This window comes from Orussus abietinus, unplaced genomic scaffold, assembly GCF_000612105.2.
Source record: "Orussus abietinus isolate OABI.00-Male unplaced genomic scaffold, Oabi_2.0 scaffold7, whole genome shotgun sequence".
In the NCBI taxonomy this organism is placed as follows: domain Eukaryota; kingdom Metazoa; phylum Arthropoda; class Insecta; order Hymenoptera; family Orussidae; genus Orussus; species Orussus abietinus.
The window spans coordinates 2,460,259-2,477,932 of NW_019394453.1; the positions used below are offsets into that span (position 1 = coordinate 2,460,259).

At 43.3% G+C, this 17,674-nt stretch overlaps 2 protein-coding genes across 2 annotated transcripts; one reads left to right on the top strand and one right to left on the bottom strand.

Annotated features, from left to right (window-relative positions):
- Positions 1 to 3,966: 3,966 nt before the first annotated feature.
- On the bottom strand, positions 3,967 to 6,317 carry LOC105703978 (pancreas transcription factor 1 subunit alpha). Its single transcript, XM_012432804.2, has 3 exons — positions 5,888 to 6,317; positions 4,995 to 5,311; positions 3,967 to 4,637 (listed from the first exon to the last, which is right to left on the bottom strand). Exons 1-3 carry the CDS (start codon positions 6,151 to 6,153, stop codon positions 4,495 to 4,497), a joined length of 726 nt encoding a protein of 241 aa, XP_012288227.1. The 5' UTR covers positions 6,154 to 6,317; the 3' UTR covers positions 3,967 to 4,494.
- A 5,973-nt stretch (positions 6,318 to 12,290) lies between these two features.
- On the top strand, positions 12,291 to 13,792 carry LOC105704006 (ribonuclease H2 subunit A). The gene is made up of 2 exons (XM_012432834.1): positions 12,291 to 12,592; positions 12,663 to 13,792. Exons 1-2 carry the CDS (start codon positions 12,428 to 12,430, stop codon positions 13,503 to 13,505), a joined length of 1,008 nt encoding a protein of 335 aa, XP_012288257.1. The 5' UTR covers positions 12,291 to 12,427; the 3' UTR covers positions 13,506 to 13,792.
- Positions 13,793 to 17,674: the final 3,882 nt, after the last annotated feature.

Sequence of the window (17,674 nt, forward strand, 5' to 3'; positions counted from 1 at the left end):
GTGCACAGGCTAATAGGATTCCGGGAAGAGATCTCCCTCTCGAATTATCACGGTGGATTTAATGCCGAATTTCGATCGGTATCAAAAGTACAGGAGAGTCGACCCTCTGCGATCTTTATCGCCTATGCATTGTATTTTTATGATCCTCTCCGTGCCGTTTGATTTTCCTTTTGAGCTCGGATTTGCCAGACCAACGAGGTCGTCGAGGGACGAATCGCTCTGAAAGGAGTAGAAAATAGTTTTAAATTAAACGTCTTAACTGTAATTACTTAAGGGGCTTGGAAAATGTGTCTTAATTAAATTAAATTTAATTGAAAGATAAAAATGCATAGGGATTATTTGTTTAAGAGCCGTTTGTATCGTCTTGTAAAGAGTTTACGACAAAAGCTTCAAAATGGCGGACTCTTGGAGGCTGAAAACGCATCGAAACGTTCGAGCGTTATTTATATAATTTAGAAGAGTTTGAATAAGGGGTAAGGGCTAAAAGATGTTAAAATATTGGTGTGGGGACGGATATAGGTCGGTAATTGGTTTATCCTGCTTCTTTAAGGCATTTTCGGTCCTTGGGGGTGACTTTCAACGCGCAGGTGGTGTCACACTCCATCTCGGACAGGGCGCCGCCATCTTGGATCTTCGACCCCCCGAAAGGCTCGGCAATCGCAGCTCTATTCACGCAGCAGTCCCCGTAATTGCAACATAATAAAGACCGTTCTGCCGCAAGCGCGAAACCGAGCTCGATAGGTCACGGGCGGTGAATTTTGGCTGAGTCCCGTCGACCCAAAGCGCACCCCAGAGCCACCCCAAAAGCACCCCAGAAGTGCAGCTGCCCAGGTATTTGCCTGCCCCCGGCCTCAGGGCACGAGGGGTGGTTGCTCTCTTGCTCGTCCCGGACCCAGATTAGGGTGAGTTCGCTCCGAGGTGACCGACTACAATTAGTGCCTACCGCAATAAAGAAAATATAAATAAAAGTAAATTAAATGGAAATGTGTAATTCATTGCAGATCCCAAGAAAAGTACAAGAGGGGGCATCAAAGGTCTCTGGAAGTACATGAAAATTAATAAGGTTTGTCCTCTTATCTCACTTTTAATATTAAAAGCCGTTTCTTCAGCCATTTAAGGTTATGTGAAAGTGGTGACACGCAGGTCTCGTTTATGAAACTATTCTCTTAACTGGGTGCATCAAATCGTTTGAAAGTTTACAACCCGAATATGGAGGCTATAAGGGAAGTCCTGACACTCTCATGTAACTTGAATTGAAAATTTGTTTATAGGTTGTTTTTACACTTTTCATTAGAGATGAAATTTCATGGGCGTCAGAAACTTCGTTATAGCCTCCATTTTAATGTTATTTTTTGTATGTATTTAGGATATGTAGGATGGTAGTGGTGGAGGGTGAAATGCCCTTTGTGGACGCACCCTTACCGAGCTCATCGCTCGATTTTCCAGTGTCGGAGCGCCGGTAACTCTTGCAATGGCCCACTATCGGTCGCATTATGGATCGGGAATTAATACTTTATTTGTGTGTCGGTCCAGCTGTGCTAGGATCGTCACAAGTGTAACCACCCCTCGAGGGGCGCGAAAGCGAGATAGGAGCCCTCTTAATACCGCCCCGATACAGCGGAGAGTCCATGGTTTGCTAATTTCATCTCCATTATATCCGGTCGCCTCAACGTCTAACCCGATTAGTCTCAAAGGATCAAAGGACCGCGCTCGATTGGGTCTTCACACCTCTAGGACCGATTTCGAAGGTAGCCTAATTTACTACCAACTACAATATAATTTCATATCAAAGTGATTCATGTTATATTAAAATAGGAAAAAGTTCCTTAGATAAGGTGTGGATTGTTTAATCGATCTATTAATGTAAGTTATTTTCTGGTTATTAGATCAGGTGGACTCTCAAATTGTAGGGGATACATGGACGCTGTGTTCTGAAATACACAAACCGATTCCACCGTAACGAGGCGATGTTTTATGAACTCCGGAAAGATAACCGAGGTAATTCAGGTGACCTTATCTGCGAGTGATACAGGTGCCTCGAAACACCTGGCCCTATCGAGCGCAGTCAGGTGTGCTCCACGTGGTTTTATGCCTCAGTTATTGCCGCTTATTATATTACTCCATATCAACAAAATTGAAGCAGCCAACAGATACGATCGTCAAGTGAGAAATCCTCAAAATACATTCTCTCAACGCAACACCATATTCCTTCTCCAATAGAACCTCGAATTACAATTACTTTTCACTGTCACCAGGTTAACGTCATATTGAGCTTTAATTAAACCAAAAATAAGAAAAACTTTTTTCGCAAAAGAATTTATGAGAAACTTAGTTTTCAGTTTAGTGGAGTTAGAAAATCCGTTGCATAGAATTCATTTTATAATAAGACGATGATGATGTTCTTTTCCTTTAAGGTTCGTCAGGTGAGATGTCGGATTGCACGATTTAAAGGGAGTCGTTGGCCTCGAAATTAATCCGCGCAGACAGGAAGGTCCTCGATGTCTCGAATTTTGGGGGCCCTTTGCCCCCCTCAGGTCGGGCAGAGGAATTGTCCCTAATTGTCCACAAATCGACGGGTATTCCCCTCCGATTTCCGAACCGTTAAGTGCGACCGTACAAGGGGCGGCGCGCCGTCCTGGGGGGCGCGGAAGCACCCCGCGTGGAATATGGATTCAATTACACTTCATTGTGTGACGATGTCTATAAACAAGTCTGTTTTCACAGCTGATAGTAGCCCACGACCCTTCCGACCGGAACCTTCGGGAACCGTTCACTTTGCATCGGTTCCCTGGCACGAGGGTCGACATCGGATCTCCTCTTCTTCCGATGACGGTCCCGGTGCAATGGCTTCAAGAACATGCGGAGTGCATCTGTAAAAATTGCAATTGAATCAATGCAATATGTATAAATTCGCATATAATAATTCCATACAATAGTCGCAATAATAACGCGCATATAACACAAATTGCCAGTAAATGTCGGCCTATAAATCCGTGACATTGAAATGTTCAAAACGTTATTTAATTTTTTTTTCCAGAGAGAGAGAAAAGGATGTGAAAGCTACTTGAACCTTATGAGAAGTAGTGAACAACGTAGAAGAATGTTGATGAACATTGTTCAATTTTACTTCATAAGTTATATATATATTTTTTCTTTTTTATGTCAAAGAAATGGCATGGATTTATGGGGCCGACGTATAAGAGTAATAGGTATATCAATGCTAATTGTAATTTTAGCCATGTCACGTGTTGTAGATATTTCTCGCCGAAACGGAGCTGAATTGACGTCTTTCGTTTTCTGGCTCAGTGAGATGTCGAAGACCCCGATCCAGGAGCGACTCTCGACAGCGACAATGTATGCAAATCGTCAGTGACAATGGCGACTCTTGGACGCTGCGGAGCCCTCGGTTGCGTAGGATTTTCGAGTACATAGGTACATACATTATGTACTCGCCTACGCCAGTGGTGGAGAATGGCCGAAGGTTTCGTGGGAAGATCCGCACCCGGCGCCGCCATTCTGCAGCGTCGCGACGCCGCGGTATCGACGTCCCGCCCACGCGGCCAGCGCAGACGTGCGGGCCTCTTCTGAGAGCGTGCAGGTGCACGCCATCTTGCATTTCCCAGAGCCAGAGGAAATCTTTTTCGATCCAAAAATTCTCAGAGCTTGGGATAAAATGTGACGGCAGAAAGAATGTAAAAAAAAATTGAGGTCTTACGAGCGAAGCAAAGTCAATGATATGTTAAATTACATGAATTGAGTTTCTTATTTAACGGCAATTGTTTTTAGAAATGGAATTAAGAGGTATTTCTGGAAACGACGGTGGGATAGATGTATGTACTGTATATATATATAATAAATGTAATAATTTTGTTATTGTTGTAATGTAATAATTTTGCTGAGAAATATGTAATAAATGTATATATGAAAGTTATTATCACTGTATCTGAGAGTTTTATTTCACTTTCGCCGGTAATAGTAATTCGTGTACAAATGGTATTTGCTTAGAATGTCTAAACGACTATTTACAGATAATTATCAGAATTGATTTATTTTTTTTTCACTTATTCCCTAAACGCTTGAGTGAATCACTTTCTCAAGAAATCGACTAGAAACCTCGCGAAGCTCTTGTTGCTTCTATAACAGACATGTATCTCGCGATCTTTCATTGGGATCGATCAGTCCAATTGATTAAATTATGAAAATCAATAAGTAGACGGTACTTGGTAATACGTGTGTATGGTTTTAGACCTCTTAGGAATAGACTTGAGGTTGTATCATCTCTTAGGACTAGACTCGTTATGTTATCGATGACTCGATGACTAGATGGGTACCTTAGAAACTAAATAACAGGATAATCTTGGTAATCTGACTCTGGGATCACCAATGTCTTTGCTGTGCCATTAATTCACGGTGTCCGTATGATTGCACATTCGCACACGCGGCAAATATTAAATTAATTAATTTTCCACCGTTTAACAACGCGGAGCGGAATGTTTACTCGACGAATCCGGAACTTCCTTTGGCGAGCCTCGGGTCTTCCGGTGTCCAGACTTTTGCGTACATCGTCCCGTTCGGCGAAATATCCGACTTCCGGGACCAGGACAGAGAGTGCGAGATGAATGGATTTCCGCCACTGCCTAGAAAAAGCCGATAGATTAACTCTTAAAAATTCCAAGACCAAGGTACTACATTAAACCAAAAGATAATGGTACTATACATTACATTAGTATACATTAGTCCTTGACTATTCCTGAATATATTCGGAAAGCTACAGGTACCAATGGTAGATTTAAAAAATTGAGGTTGAAATATAAAGACTATTAGATTCTTTTGTATGAGGGAAGTCGAGGTGGGATTTCGCGAGCCTGACTATTCCTTAGTGTTAAAAAAGTGGCGGTACTACCTGAATAATAAATTAATAGGAATGGATATGTAAGGACTAATTGATAGTTTTTCTGAACAGGACTTCGGGATGCGATCAAAGTTAGCCTCACCACGGACTATAACCTTCTTAGAGTCGTCTCTTCCGGAGCATCTCGATAGTCCGCCATTTCCCGTGAGAGAGTCGTTCCCCTTGTCGGCCCTGACGAGCTCGTTCAGAAAATTGATGTACCCGATCGCCAATTTCAGAGTGTCCACTTTGGATAGTCTTTTTTCATACGGCAAAGTGGGTATATGGGCCCTGAGGCCCTCGAAGGCATCGTTGATGCTCTGCATCCGACGTCTTTCTCTCATGTTTGCGGCCTGTCGTTGTTGCACGGCTTGTCGAGGGCATTTTCCTGATCCGTTTCGTCTACTGCTTCGTCCTCGACTGGGAATTCGATAAAATAGCCCTATTTAATATCCTCATTGTCCTAAGACCAACGAACCATCACGAGACAAACTTTGATGCTTGCGAAAATTCTTTAAAAATTATTAATATTAATAAAATTATTTTCGCCATTTTATTGGGTCGGCCCATAAGTTCGTACCGTTGAAATAATTAAAAATTCTATCATACGATTTTTTTTTCTTTTTCAAACGAGGGATCCAAGAACTGCCCGGTCACTAACAAGAATTTATCAACGATTAAGAAGACCATATTATTGATTAATAGTGTTAAATTTCAATCGTCAAAATCATGTTTCTTTTTAATTACAAAAATAATGGCACGCATGAAATCCTTCATCGAAGAAAACCGTACTTCTCATAATTCATTACTGCAAATTGTGCCCGTAATTATGAAAGTGGTCTAAGTGAAAAAATCTAGAGAATTGAATTTATCCAATATTTTCTGTAATAGCCATTTAAGTTAGAGTAATGTAAAGTTAATTCCGCAACAAAAAGTGACTTGAGTCATCATTATTGGCTAAATTACAAGATGCATTTTTTTTGTCCTTATACTTACTCTCTCGTGTGATTCTCCTGGTCGCTGCTGTACACGCTCTCATTATCACTGCTATTTTCATCGTACAGGTAAACTTCGCTGCCGCTGGTGCTTCCTGTACTTCCTGGTGGATGAGAGGGAAGCTGAGAAGGAATTGTTGGAAGCATTGCCGTCGTAGGAGCTCCACAATGAGGCGGTAACGAAGGAATCGCAGGATTCCCCAAAAAACTGTGCGCTTCGTACATGTACTGCCGGTTCATCATGTCCAAATTGTCCATCGAATACATGTCTACGGTTTAAATTCCCACGGGAGGTCTCAATTCCGATGAAGCACGAATTTCCTCGTCTATTTGCCAAGGAACAAGGTAGGACCGTTTCTTACAGAAGCATTGTTTAAAGCCTTTGAAAAATGGATTAATTCTTATCATCTCAATCCTTCATCGTATAACAATCTGTTAAATGTTATTCGATTTATATTAATTATAGCGAATGTCAGCTTTTGACTTTCCTGCTGTGGAGATGCAAGGATCACACTTTGTCAGGTCGGAGGAAATAAATTCCTGCGTTTTTCCAGAAAAGGACATCTCTGGGGCGATCGAAGTGGATCAGCAGGTTTTGCTTAAATACATACAGGAATGTCAAATCTCTCGCAAAGCCGCTATGGCACGTCCACGGGATTTTGATCGAATCGCCGAAAGGCTGACACGTGTGCTCCAAAATACTTTCAAACACCGCCACGTGTCATGTACAGGTCGCGTGTCAGATTTGTAGGTACACCTTGCGACACGTGCTCGATCCTTAACTCCTTAAAGTCCATGGAATGACGGATCTCTGAATAATTCACTCTCAAGTCCAACAGGAAACATCCGAAGACCCCAGTTTAAAGAATTCAAAGCATCTCCCCGGTAATCCCGATATTTGGTAACAATTAATCACACACTGCAATTAGAAACATTGCAGAGGAGCTTGTACTCCTCGTCAGCTCGAGCCCTCTTCATCACATATTCCATCCGTAAATTTTTATTTACTTGTTATAGAAAAAAGGACCACATCAAGATCACCTCAGGATTAAATCATTATTATAAGTCTTCTCGCTGCGTATAATTTAAATGGATAATTTATTTCGGTAACTACTCCGATGCACTTGCGTTGCATTGACTTCTTGCACTTCTTGCACCGCTTTGGTCAATGGTATGGCGACACGTGTACTTCTTTCTGTCGGTGAATTTATTTTAATATATTTTAGTATGGCTTAGTATGGTTAGTCACGGATTTTTGAGGGATTATTGAATTTGGATTTTGTGGTTTTTAAATTGTTGCAGGGGACTCCAATATGCTGAGTCCTGCTTGGAGGTCCTCCTCCGTGGTAGATTATTCAGGTGGTTTTCTGATACTGAGACGGAATCGAAAGGAGGCGGTAGCTTTCCTAGGGGGTTGAAAACGTGCCTCGAATCCGTCGGCCAATCGGGGGTTGCCTTTGGCAACCTACCCCGGTTGCTGGGGTAGCGGATCCGCCTCTTCATCGATCTCATGAAGTGGACTCGGGTACACTTTTCATATCCAAATTCGATAACATTAAACATTGCTTCATTTTCCATTGTCTTATTCAACCTCGATATTTACTATACCTACTATAGTGAAAAAAAAAATCACTGGAAAAAAAACCAAGAAAAAAACATGAAACTTACTTCTAATAATTCGAAGAAAGATAACAGGCAATTAGTCACATTGTTCAGAACTGTTATTATTTTTCTGACACGTGTAAGACTTTAGATGTCACATACATTGGATGAGTTAGTTTATTTGGAATCATTTTGGAAGATTATTTCCGAAGAGTTTCCATTTTTTGTAAGCATGGGAAAATCGAATGACGATTTTTGGGACACTGGCCCGTTGAAAATCAGATCGCATCGCTGCTTATGTTGCTGGCTACCTTTTATCTACCTGGTTGATAATTGCAGGTTGCAGCTCGCCGGCCAAATGTCGCCGAAGTGGTTAACCCGAAGCAACCCTTACGCAATGTCACGCACGTGCTATGCACGTGCACCTAATTTCTATCCGATTATCGACTGGAATACTTGATTGCGGATACTGCCTTTTTCCTGCAGATGCGTATCTTTCTTGCCCTACTCCATAAATGTACCATGAAACGACTCCACGATATTGGGTTAGCTAAAAAAGTCTTGCAGCGTTCCAAATTTTTTTCATATTAAATTATTATTATTTATTAAATAACAATTTCAGTCAAGTATATATTCTGCATTTTTAGCAAGGGATAGCATTGCTGATAAAATTTCGCTTTTACTGCAGGAATAATCCCATCAACGACAAAAATTTTTGGAATTATACCGAATAGTAGATGTAACAATTGGAGAGCTCTCTTTAGAAAAAATCCTTGCTAAATTAGCAAATGAATTTCAATCTTTTCTATTTTAATTTTGAAGTTTCAATGCCTCTCTGCTGATTTTTATCATATTTTAGAAATTAAAATATATACCGCCGAGCAAGCTCTGTCAACGAAATGTTGCTCACGTTCAACTGGTCTTTAAATGCACCCTTAAATCAATGACTACACCGTTAAATGAGTGGAACTGAAATTAATTTGACAACGATTGAACGTTCGCGGAAAACATCACTTGCAACCACGTCTGCGGTATACAATTTGCGCCTTTCGGAACAGCAATCGATTCCAGCCGAAAATATTGGTTTACTCTCTTCCGTCATTTATAATAGATTTAAAATAACACAGACGGTCCCATTTTAACGGTGGATTTGTGAATTTCCTTTGAAGCGCCGGCACCGTCGTAAACAAAGCCCCATTAGTATAGGTGGGTCCCAATGTGCTCCGAAAGACAAGGGCCCTCCACCCCCGATGACGTTCATTACGTTCCGATAATTGATGGGCAAGCAGTTTATGCGTTTCCGGGTGTGTTGCGTCCAGATGAATGATGGCTGGGTTCCTCTTCCGGGTGCAATCGGCGAGCCGAAAAATTTCTCACGTTTGAATTCCCAAAGCTAGGTACGGACACCTCATCCGAAAGCACGTAATTTTTGTTGCACTTATCCATTACAACCTGGAATGTCAAGTGTTTGGAATGCCGACAAAATTCTCACGTTCGGATTCCTAAAGCAATGTGTGAACCCCTCGTCCAAAATACGCTATTTTTCTTGCACTAATTAAACAAAGTAAAATTCATTGCATGCGGAATGTCAAACAATCGGGAAGGCGAAAAATTTTGTACGTTTGTATTCTTAACGCGAAACATAGACTCCTCATCCTAAAGCACACAATTTCGGCTGCGCCTATTAAACAAGATAAAATCCATTTTACATGCAAAATGTCAGACAATAGGCAAGTCAAAAAATGTCCCACGTTGGAATTACCAAACCGAGGTATGGACTCCTCATCGAAAAATACGCCACTTTCGTTGCACCTCTAATTAGACAATGTAACATCCATTATACACATGTGGAGGAGATGTCTAGCATTTGTCCCGAAGAAATGAACTCGAGCTGAAAGACATATTTCTGTTAAATTATTAACAGATTATAATTTAATGCGTTCTAGATAGGTGATAACGTACGTGCTCCGGGATCTCTGATTCACCCTCGATGCAAGTCCTCCGCGTGCCACGGATCGAAGCCCAGTTCTGACATAATCTGAAATGAAAATACTGCCGTGAGAATCCCCCTATTGTACTGGGGAATTTTTAGTCCGACTGATCCGGAGATATATCCTGGGTCGATCCGATGCGAATTCTAAGGCCTGTACATGTGCTCCTGCACGTGAATAAACGAGCGAGTGCAACTGCTCCGATGCCAATGAAAATGATCTCGACGTGCTGTATCGAGGTTGACCATTAAGTCCGAAACTGAAAATCAGTTTTCTCCTGCACATACTGCAAGTAATGACTGGCTAGTAATAAATATTATATAATACATAATTGCAATAAGTTTAATTTTCCTCGGTGCATCACGAATAGCCCTAAATCGAGATCAACCCATCACATAGTTAAGAAAATTCCCACTAATGCAAAGTTGGTACGATCAACCCTTACGATATTTTCGGCATTTTGCAGCACTCGAGCTGCAACGGTGCATCGAGATTCTATGGGTTTAAGAGCGACTCGTTGCACCTTCGTTCCCTTAATCGGGTTTGTCGCGTAAAAAAAGGCCTAAGTGTTTGCAGAGCGGATCTCCTCGCGCCGAGCATTACTGCGCCACCCCATGGAAAACCGATTGTCCACGGGTGCATCCTCGCAGGAGAACTCATACCCAACACCTGGTCCCACCCGCCCCCGGACAACCTGGAACATCCTGGTACCTATTCGAAACACAAGGGATGTCTAAGTGTCTATTAATTTATACCCAGCGGGAGTGTGAAATCGATTATGGGATGCTCTCGACGCGGTCCCATTTCTCATTTCGAGGGATGATGACCCCAGAAAGGACCGCCGAGGCTCCAGAGGATCCTTTGAAAGTTCCATCCTGGTCACAGAACAATATTCGATATTACATTATATTAATATTAGAGCACGATTTAGTACAAAAATTCTCATGCATACAAAGCGAAAACCCTCGCGATATTCCGAAAGGACTTGAAAAACATATTGAGGCTGAAGATAGCAATTTTGAATGTTGTTATTGGTAGTATAATAATTGTTGTTAACTAGGTAGCGACGTCGAACCGTCGATTTACCAGGCAGTTGCGTTCCGCTAAAGTATTTACACAGTTGCAAACATTCTCGCCGCACCCTGCATATACGCACCCTGGTATTAATTTAATGATGGTCGCTAGTTGATGACTTTTTCGACATTAGATAAAGTGGAGGGGTAACTCTTAAATGGTTGTTTTCAATACTGGAGACATTCCAATGAATGTAATCTGGAGGAATTAATTTACCCCGTAGAAATTCCCCTTCTTGTGGATTTGTCTTTGCAGAAGTGCCGCACTTTTGTTGCTAAAAATTGGTTTTCAACTCTGTGGACATCCGCGGGGAGGAGTTCGTGCACGGGGTGCATCGAAGCGTGGAATGTTTTGGGGTCGCGCCCCACGACCCCCAGGGCGAACCCCTGGCAGACTCTGCGGGGGGTCGGCGAGGACGTCGCGGGGTGCATCCCCCACATACCGGAAACGTAAACCACCGGATACACGAGTGCATATTAGACAGGTGGTTGCGGAAGTGCGCCGTGTACTTTCGTGCAAAATGTCTCCAAAATGAGAATAGAAATTTAGATATGTTCCCTAAAAAAGAGAAAAGAATTCAGATACAAAACTAAAAGTATTACATTTTGTTACGTAACACTGAAACAATATGGTGGTGTTCAACGAAAGTTATTCAAAAGTGACATTAACATTATATGTTATATTATTACCGTTTCGTATCATTGTTAAAAATTTCTCTTAATTACAGTTATGTAATATTAACGTAACGCGTAATAGGGGAACGATATTTTATGCGTATGTTACATTATTCCTTTTATAACAGAGTTGTATGAATGCGCAGGAAATGGTAATAATACGTTTTACGTACCTGTAACATGTATGTTACATTGCATGTTGCAAACACGTATGTAATGATTGTATTGTTGGTGGGGAACTATGTTTGGTAGTGTTTCGTATTATTTATTTGTTTGGTTCCGGCTGTTTTTACCTATTTGTATTGTTAAACATGTGGTGGCGCGGTTGGCGTAAATGTCCAACGCGTGCGCACGTACAATATATATTTCCCTTTGATATTTACTGATAAATGCGAAGATATCTTTATCGCCATTGGTCAATAGAGTGATCTCATCGGAATAAGAGAGAAAATCGAGGGTGATGCATTACCGAATGTCCGGTGCTCGTTATAGGGACATTCATCGAAGATATGCAGGTGATAAATGCATTCCTGGAATTTTTATTTGGCACAATCCACTCGAATCTAATGTTTGAAAAATGCCATTGTTTGTAGTTCACGGTATTATATACAGATATATTTGGTAAAAGGAGTAATTGAATAAGCTTCATGAAATGACTGGTAAGATATATTCAAAATGAAACGTGTACGCTATTCTATTATCATTGCCATGCCCTATCATATTTCGTAAATAGCTTGAATACAAAATAAAATACTATGTACAATAAATGTGCCCGTGATTATTAACGTGGCTCGTCATTCTCTTTTGCGATAACTGCCTATTATTGTAACTTAAATGTATCTATTATGAACATGTATCATTTATTAACATATATGTTAGTAAATACGTCCCTATCTTTCTTCCGGCATCAATGCGACATCTGTCGGATAACGATGTGCTACTTGGGTAATGTAGGATGGAGATTAATTCAATTAGCAGTCTCTGAGATGGCGCTAGTTCCGCTTAACCAGTTCCATCTGGTGGTTCACGAAGTCATTTAAAAGTGTTTATAATCCAAGCTTCATTTGTCTATATTGCGATAAAGTTCTAAAGACGCTTAAAATCATGGGCATTGTTATTGATAACCTTGATAACTGGCGGTCCTTCTAAATGTCATCAAGTACTCTCGTAGGTTAGAACCCGTGAACCATTGTAAAAGTTATGAGCCAAATGGAAGAAAATGTTGATTCACAGACTGAAGAGGTTATGGACGAGAAGAAAATCGTCACGGATCAAAGACAAGAATATCCGATAAAATATAGACAGGATTTGACACCTTACTTTGAGAAGACTGATCACAGTATTAACGATGTTTATTTTTCAGAGGTATGTATTAAAATGACTTAAATTTTCGTGATCTGGAGAAATTTGTATAAGGTCCATCTCCGAGTTTCAGGTTCCTCAAATCTGCAAAGATGAGCCCTGCCAATTAGGGGTGGACGAAGCAGGACGCGGTCCAGTATTAGGACCGATGGTTTATGGAATTTGTTACTCTCCGCTATCCCAAAAGGAACTTCTGGTTGAGCTGGGATGTGCAGATTCGAAGAGTCTGACCGAAGAGAAAAGGGATGTCATTTTTGATAAAATCGGCGATCATTCCAATAAAATAGGCTGGGCCGTGGAAGCAATCTCACCAAATATTATCGCTAACAATATGTACCGCCGAAGCAAGACATCGCTGAATGAGATTTCCATGAACTCGGCAATTGAATTGATACAGAAAGCTATAGAATTAGGGGTTAATATATCAGAAGTATACGTGGATACCGTTGGTAAGCCAGAAAAATATCAGGCCAGACTAAAGCAGATTTTCCCTGAATTTAAAATCACGGTGGCAAAGAAAGCTGATTCCACATATCCAATAGTCAGCGCCGCTAGTATATGTGCCAAGGTATCAAGGGATCACGCTTTGCGAGCCTGGCAGTTCCGGGAGGGCACGAACGAGAATGAGTACGGTAGTGGATATCCAAACGATCCTGTAACTAAAAAATGGTTGACAGACAACGTGGACAACGTATTCGGATTCCCTCAAATTGTCAGATTCAGTTGGAGTACCGCCGAGACAATACTGGAGTCCAAATCTTTAAGCGTCGAATGGGAGGAGGTAGAAGAGGAAGGAACGCCAAAGGAACAGAAGATATCAAAATACTTCACATTCTCGCCCAAATCCGGCAGTGCAAAAAGAGAGAAGCACAAATTCTTCTCGGAACGATGCCTCTCAAATATCAATACCTTATGACATAATCAAACGGAATCGCTCGTGACATTTATCCAATGTTGATATCTCGATAGAATAAGCCACCAGAACGCATTTCTCCATAGTCCAATTCCGCAGTCCGAGAATCTTATTTTTCACAGCGTTTTAAATGTTGACATTGCAGCAAGCTATCTTTTGATACAGACTTTTATCGTTAAATAATATATAAGTTTTAACATCAAATGATCATTCTAACAGGTTAGACGTTTTTGTACACCTCGAATATAATCAAAATATACAAGGAACCACTCTTCCGATTTCTACCATAATTACAAGCCACGCTTTCTTAATAACATTAACAACAATACAGTTAAATTCTACTCGGCCGCTTAATATCAACTTTCCGAAGTCCACATTTTCCATAGTCACAATTTCACGAAACCTATCGCAATTCCACATTTCCGCTCTCTATTTTAATTCTCCCTTTTTAGTACTTAACCCAAAAAGCCCCGGAAGCTCGTCGGGATTCCCCCTTTAATTTCTCCCCCCGAGTAAGTTTGAAAAACCGCGGAGACACGTCGGTGCGCCCTCCCCCAGGTCGTCAATTTACACGAGCCCTAATTAATAAACCAAACCAGGTCGATAGGCCAGGAATACCGGCGAATCGACTCGGTTTCTCTACGCGCATTTATCATGCGTCATGGATCGGGGCCGGGTTTTAAAGGGCGGCGTGATAAATGATCCTTTTTACATGTCGCAAAAAGGAGTTCCTTTTAGAAGGGGGGAAAAAAAAAGAAGAGAGAAGCCGTCCGGGCTATATCGACGGGCGCCGATAGGGGCGATAGCGACTCATCGCGAGTTATCGGCGCGGTCGATGCGCGCGAGTCCTGCGCGCAGGACGCGTCGAGGGTCAAGGGTCGCGCAGCCCCCGCGAGGGTGACGCGCGCGCCGTCCCGCGGACACTGCCCGACTGCGCGCCCGGCCGAGCGAGCGTCCCCGTGGAGCCAACCAGGTGGCAGGTACCGCGACTCCTCATCGGCACCCCGGTGGCCAGCACCCCGGTCTCTGCTGGGGGCAAATGGCGATTAGTCGGCCGAGGCTCGCGAGAGGGGACGCGGCGGGACTGGTGCGCGCTGCCGAGCGCCGAGCCACCGTATGACGTCACGACGACTGCGCGGGATCAGGTAAGACCTGACTGAGTATAACCAAATATTCGTCCGCCACATATTTCCTCCCATATTTAATCGTCGATTCGTTCATTCAGACCCGTTTAGCCTCATTTTGCACGAAACGCATTCAGACCACGCAAGGTCAAAAGGTGCACGGGGAATGGATGGTTCTGGCAACGAGTGTCCAATAAGCGTGGCGATTTTCTTCGCTTTTTATTCCGAGGTATGGAAGCTTGTTTGGGTTGTTTCAAGGGTACGACGGAAATCCCGGGATACGAGGAATTTTCGAGCCGAGGTAACGCGGTTTACGTAATTTGGTTTATTTATTTTTAGTTGTTACGCTGTTACGCACGCACCTGCCCGAGACGGCGAGGACTGCGTAGGATTATTCAAGGGGTGGGGAAGGATCCTTCGTGTTTTTCCGAATACGGTGGCTTACATAACCCGGGTTGTCCATTTTCGGTTATTGCGTTGTTTCGCGTACCTGTTCCGGGGTACGTGCGGGAAATCACGTGGCGGTCCGGCTGGATCTGATAAGGCTTAAGCGACGTCGCCCGCCGTCGCTTGGGTAATTTCATTCATTTTCCGCATTTCGAGGTCGAATTACGGCGCGTGCACCTGTTCGCACCTGGACGCCGCTACGACAAAACATTACGTCGCGCGGCATCTGATAAGCCTAATCGGAAGGATACCCCTTGGTTACATCACATCTCACCCCCCTCACGTATTCCAATTATCGTTTCAGGGTTGCATCCCCTCCTTTCATGGGTTCATGGTATAACTTGGGATTCGCCTTCGATCATTTTTTTACTTCGGGTGAAACACTCGTACCCCGGGGACATCTGGGAAGATCCCTCTGACGCGGATAAGAAGATCCCAGCGAAGATCATTCCGGTTTCCGTAAACAATTCTATAATACGACCAGTAACATTAACATCATATTGCTTTTCACGTGTATCAATTTTCATTGCAGGACCAGATCCCTTCCCTTTCGTCATTCTCCTGAGATTCTTAGTCTTCATTATTTTCACTCTTGTATCCTGGGGACACCTGGAAACACCCCATAGTTTATCCGGCGCAGATAGGCCTCCTGCGAAAATCCTTACGGTATCCTTGGAGCATCCTACAGTACTAACATCAACGTCTTACCTCTTCTCACGTATTTCAATTTTCATTTCAGGTTCAGATCCCTTCCCTTTCACGATACACTCGAGATTCTTCGGCTTCAATGTTCTTACACGGTGCGAAACGCTTGTTGTATCCCTCGGCCACCTGGGAAGACCCCACCGATTATCCGACGCTGATAAGCCCTCTGGAAGATCCTTGCGGTATCCCTGGAGCATCCTACAGGGCGATCAGGGACTATCAGATCGCGACGAATGCCGGAAAGAACAGTGGGGATGGCGTAGGTCATTCCTGGGATCGCATTTAGACGACGGGATATCCCGAGGGCGTCCCGAGGGGATAGGGAGCGTTTTCTGTCTGGGGGTCGTCTTGCCGGCGCTGGACCCCTTGCAGCCTCTTCCTCTTGCTTACTCTTTCGACCCTACGCCGCCCCTTCTATCTCCATCGAGGCGATCGATCTCAGGCTGCGGGGACCTTAGTTTTGTCGCGACCTCTTTTCGCCACATCCAATCACGGGCAGGCTTAGTGATTTTTGAGCCTATATCGGCCTCACCGGGCAGACTTCGAAGGTTCCTACCCTTGGCCAATAAGAGGCATCGAACACGTTCCTCGGCCTCCGGGAAACTGGGCCACCTCTCGTGAATCGCTCCCCGGCTGTTTTCCCGGATGAGGAAACCGTCGTTTCCCACACTTTCGCGATCGACGGGAAATGAAGGGGCTCCCTCTCAGTCCTGAAAGCCCGAAAGCCCCGGAAAAGGCTGATACGTTTGCCGCCGGAATGGCCTTTTCGCGTTCCTCCGAATCCTCGTGGATTTAGGACGCCTCCGAGGCGAGATTTTCTCACCCTAATTGCGAGTAGTATCCGTGCGATCATTGTAACGCGACTTTTCGAGTAATTACTCTTTTTTTTGTAGTGTAACTTATGTCACGGTTGGGTAAGCACGTATTAAAAAAAAAAAAAAAAGAGAGAGAGAATTAAGGAAAACTGAAACATTTATTCTTGTATACAACGAATTACTATTTACATTCATCTTCGGGTGTTCGTACAGTTTCGCTGAAATTAATCAGCACACAGCGCCTAAGGACATTTCGTTGAATGATAAGGAATGATTGATAGTGTAATTCTCTTGAACTCGGAAGTTTCACTTTCAACGCGATTAGCGACGACGCTCTTATTTTCTTTTTATATTAATTTCTAGTTATAATTATTTGCGGTCAGGGTTTAGTTCTCTTATCTCGTGGTGATCGTTGACATTTCTTTTCCAGATACAGCGAAGTTCAGCCGTGGCTTATCAACCAGGAGGCGCAGGCGAGGGCGAAGACGACGAAGAGGACGAATGCGAAGCTGACGGCGGATCGGAGCACCGGACCAGGATTCGGCCTAACCCGAGATTTGGAGTTTCGGACATTGCGATACGTTTTACGAAGGAGTCTACTTGCTTCGGGAGTATGTTCGTCACTTGGTGTTCGTAGGTACTAGGGAACACGATGAGTGTAACGTAGCCTGGAAACTGTAGAGGAAGATCGGAAGAGACGTGCCACCTCGCGTTAAGAGGTCCTTGGCAGCAATACAGCCCTGTATCGACCAGCAATTTGTAGTTTCTAGTTGAAGGCTGGACTAGGACGTAGTTCGGCAGGAAGAGTCCCTGTATACTCCGCTAAAAGTGATTTTTATAGAACAGCGTAGCATTCACCGTGGGCAATATTCCGTAGCCAAAAGTAGAGGACGAGATCGAAGGATCGTAGCCATTAATCGTACGGCCTAAATAGCTGCAAGGCGACTGCAACGGACCGGTGCAGCTCGGCAGCTTAATAGAGAAGACTAAGGACTAACTCTTTGCGGCCTAAAGGTACCCAGGGAAAGTGCATCGTACCTCTTCTAGGTTCAGGATCTGCAAGACCGGGACGAACGAGAAT

Excerpts from the sequence above, each read along its gene's own strand:
- LOC105703978 (XM_012432804.2), bottom strand. The coding sequence starts at position 6,153 with ATGTATTCGATGGACAATTTGGACATGATGAACCGGCAGTACATGTAC. Across the intron at positions 5,312-5,887 it reads CAGGAGAATCACACGAGAGA|TCGAGGACGAAGCAGTAGAC; the intron begins GTAAGTATAAGG and ends TCGAATTCCCAG. Across the intron at positions 4,638-4,994 it reads TAAGAAGGTTATAGTCCGTG|GCAGTGGCGGAAATCCATTC; the intron begins GTGAGGCTAACT and ends GGCTTTTTCTAG.
- LOC105704006 (XM_012432834.1), top strand. The coding sequence starts at position 12,428 with ATGAGCCAAATGGAAGAAAATGTTGATTCACAGACTGAAGAGGTTATG. Across the intron at positions 12,593-12,662 it reads ACGATGTTTATTTTTCAGAG|GTTCCTCAAATCTGCAAAGA; the intron begins GTATGTATTAAA and ends TCCGAGTTTCAG.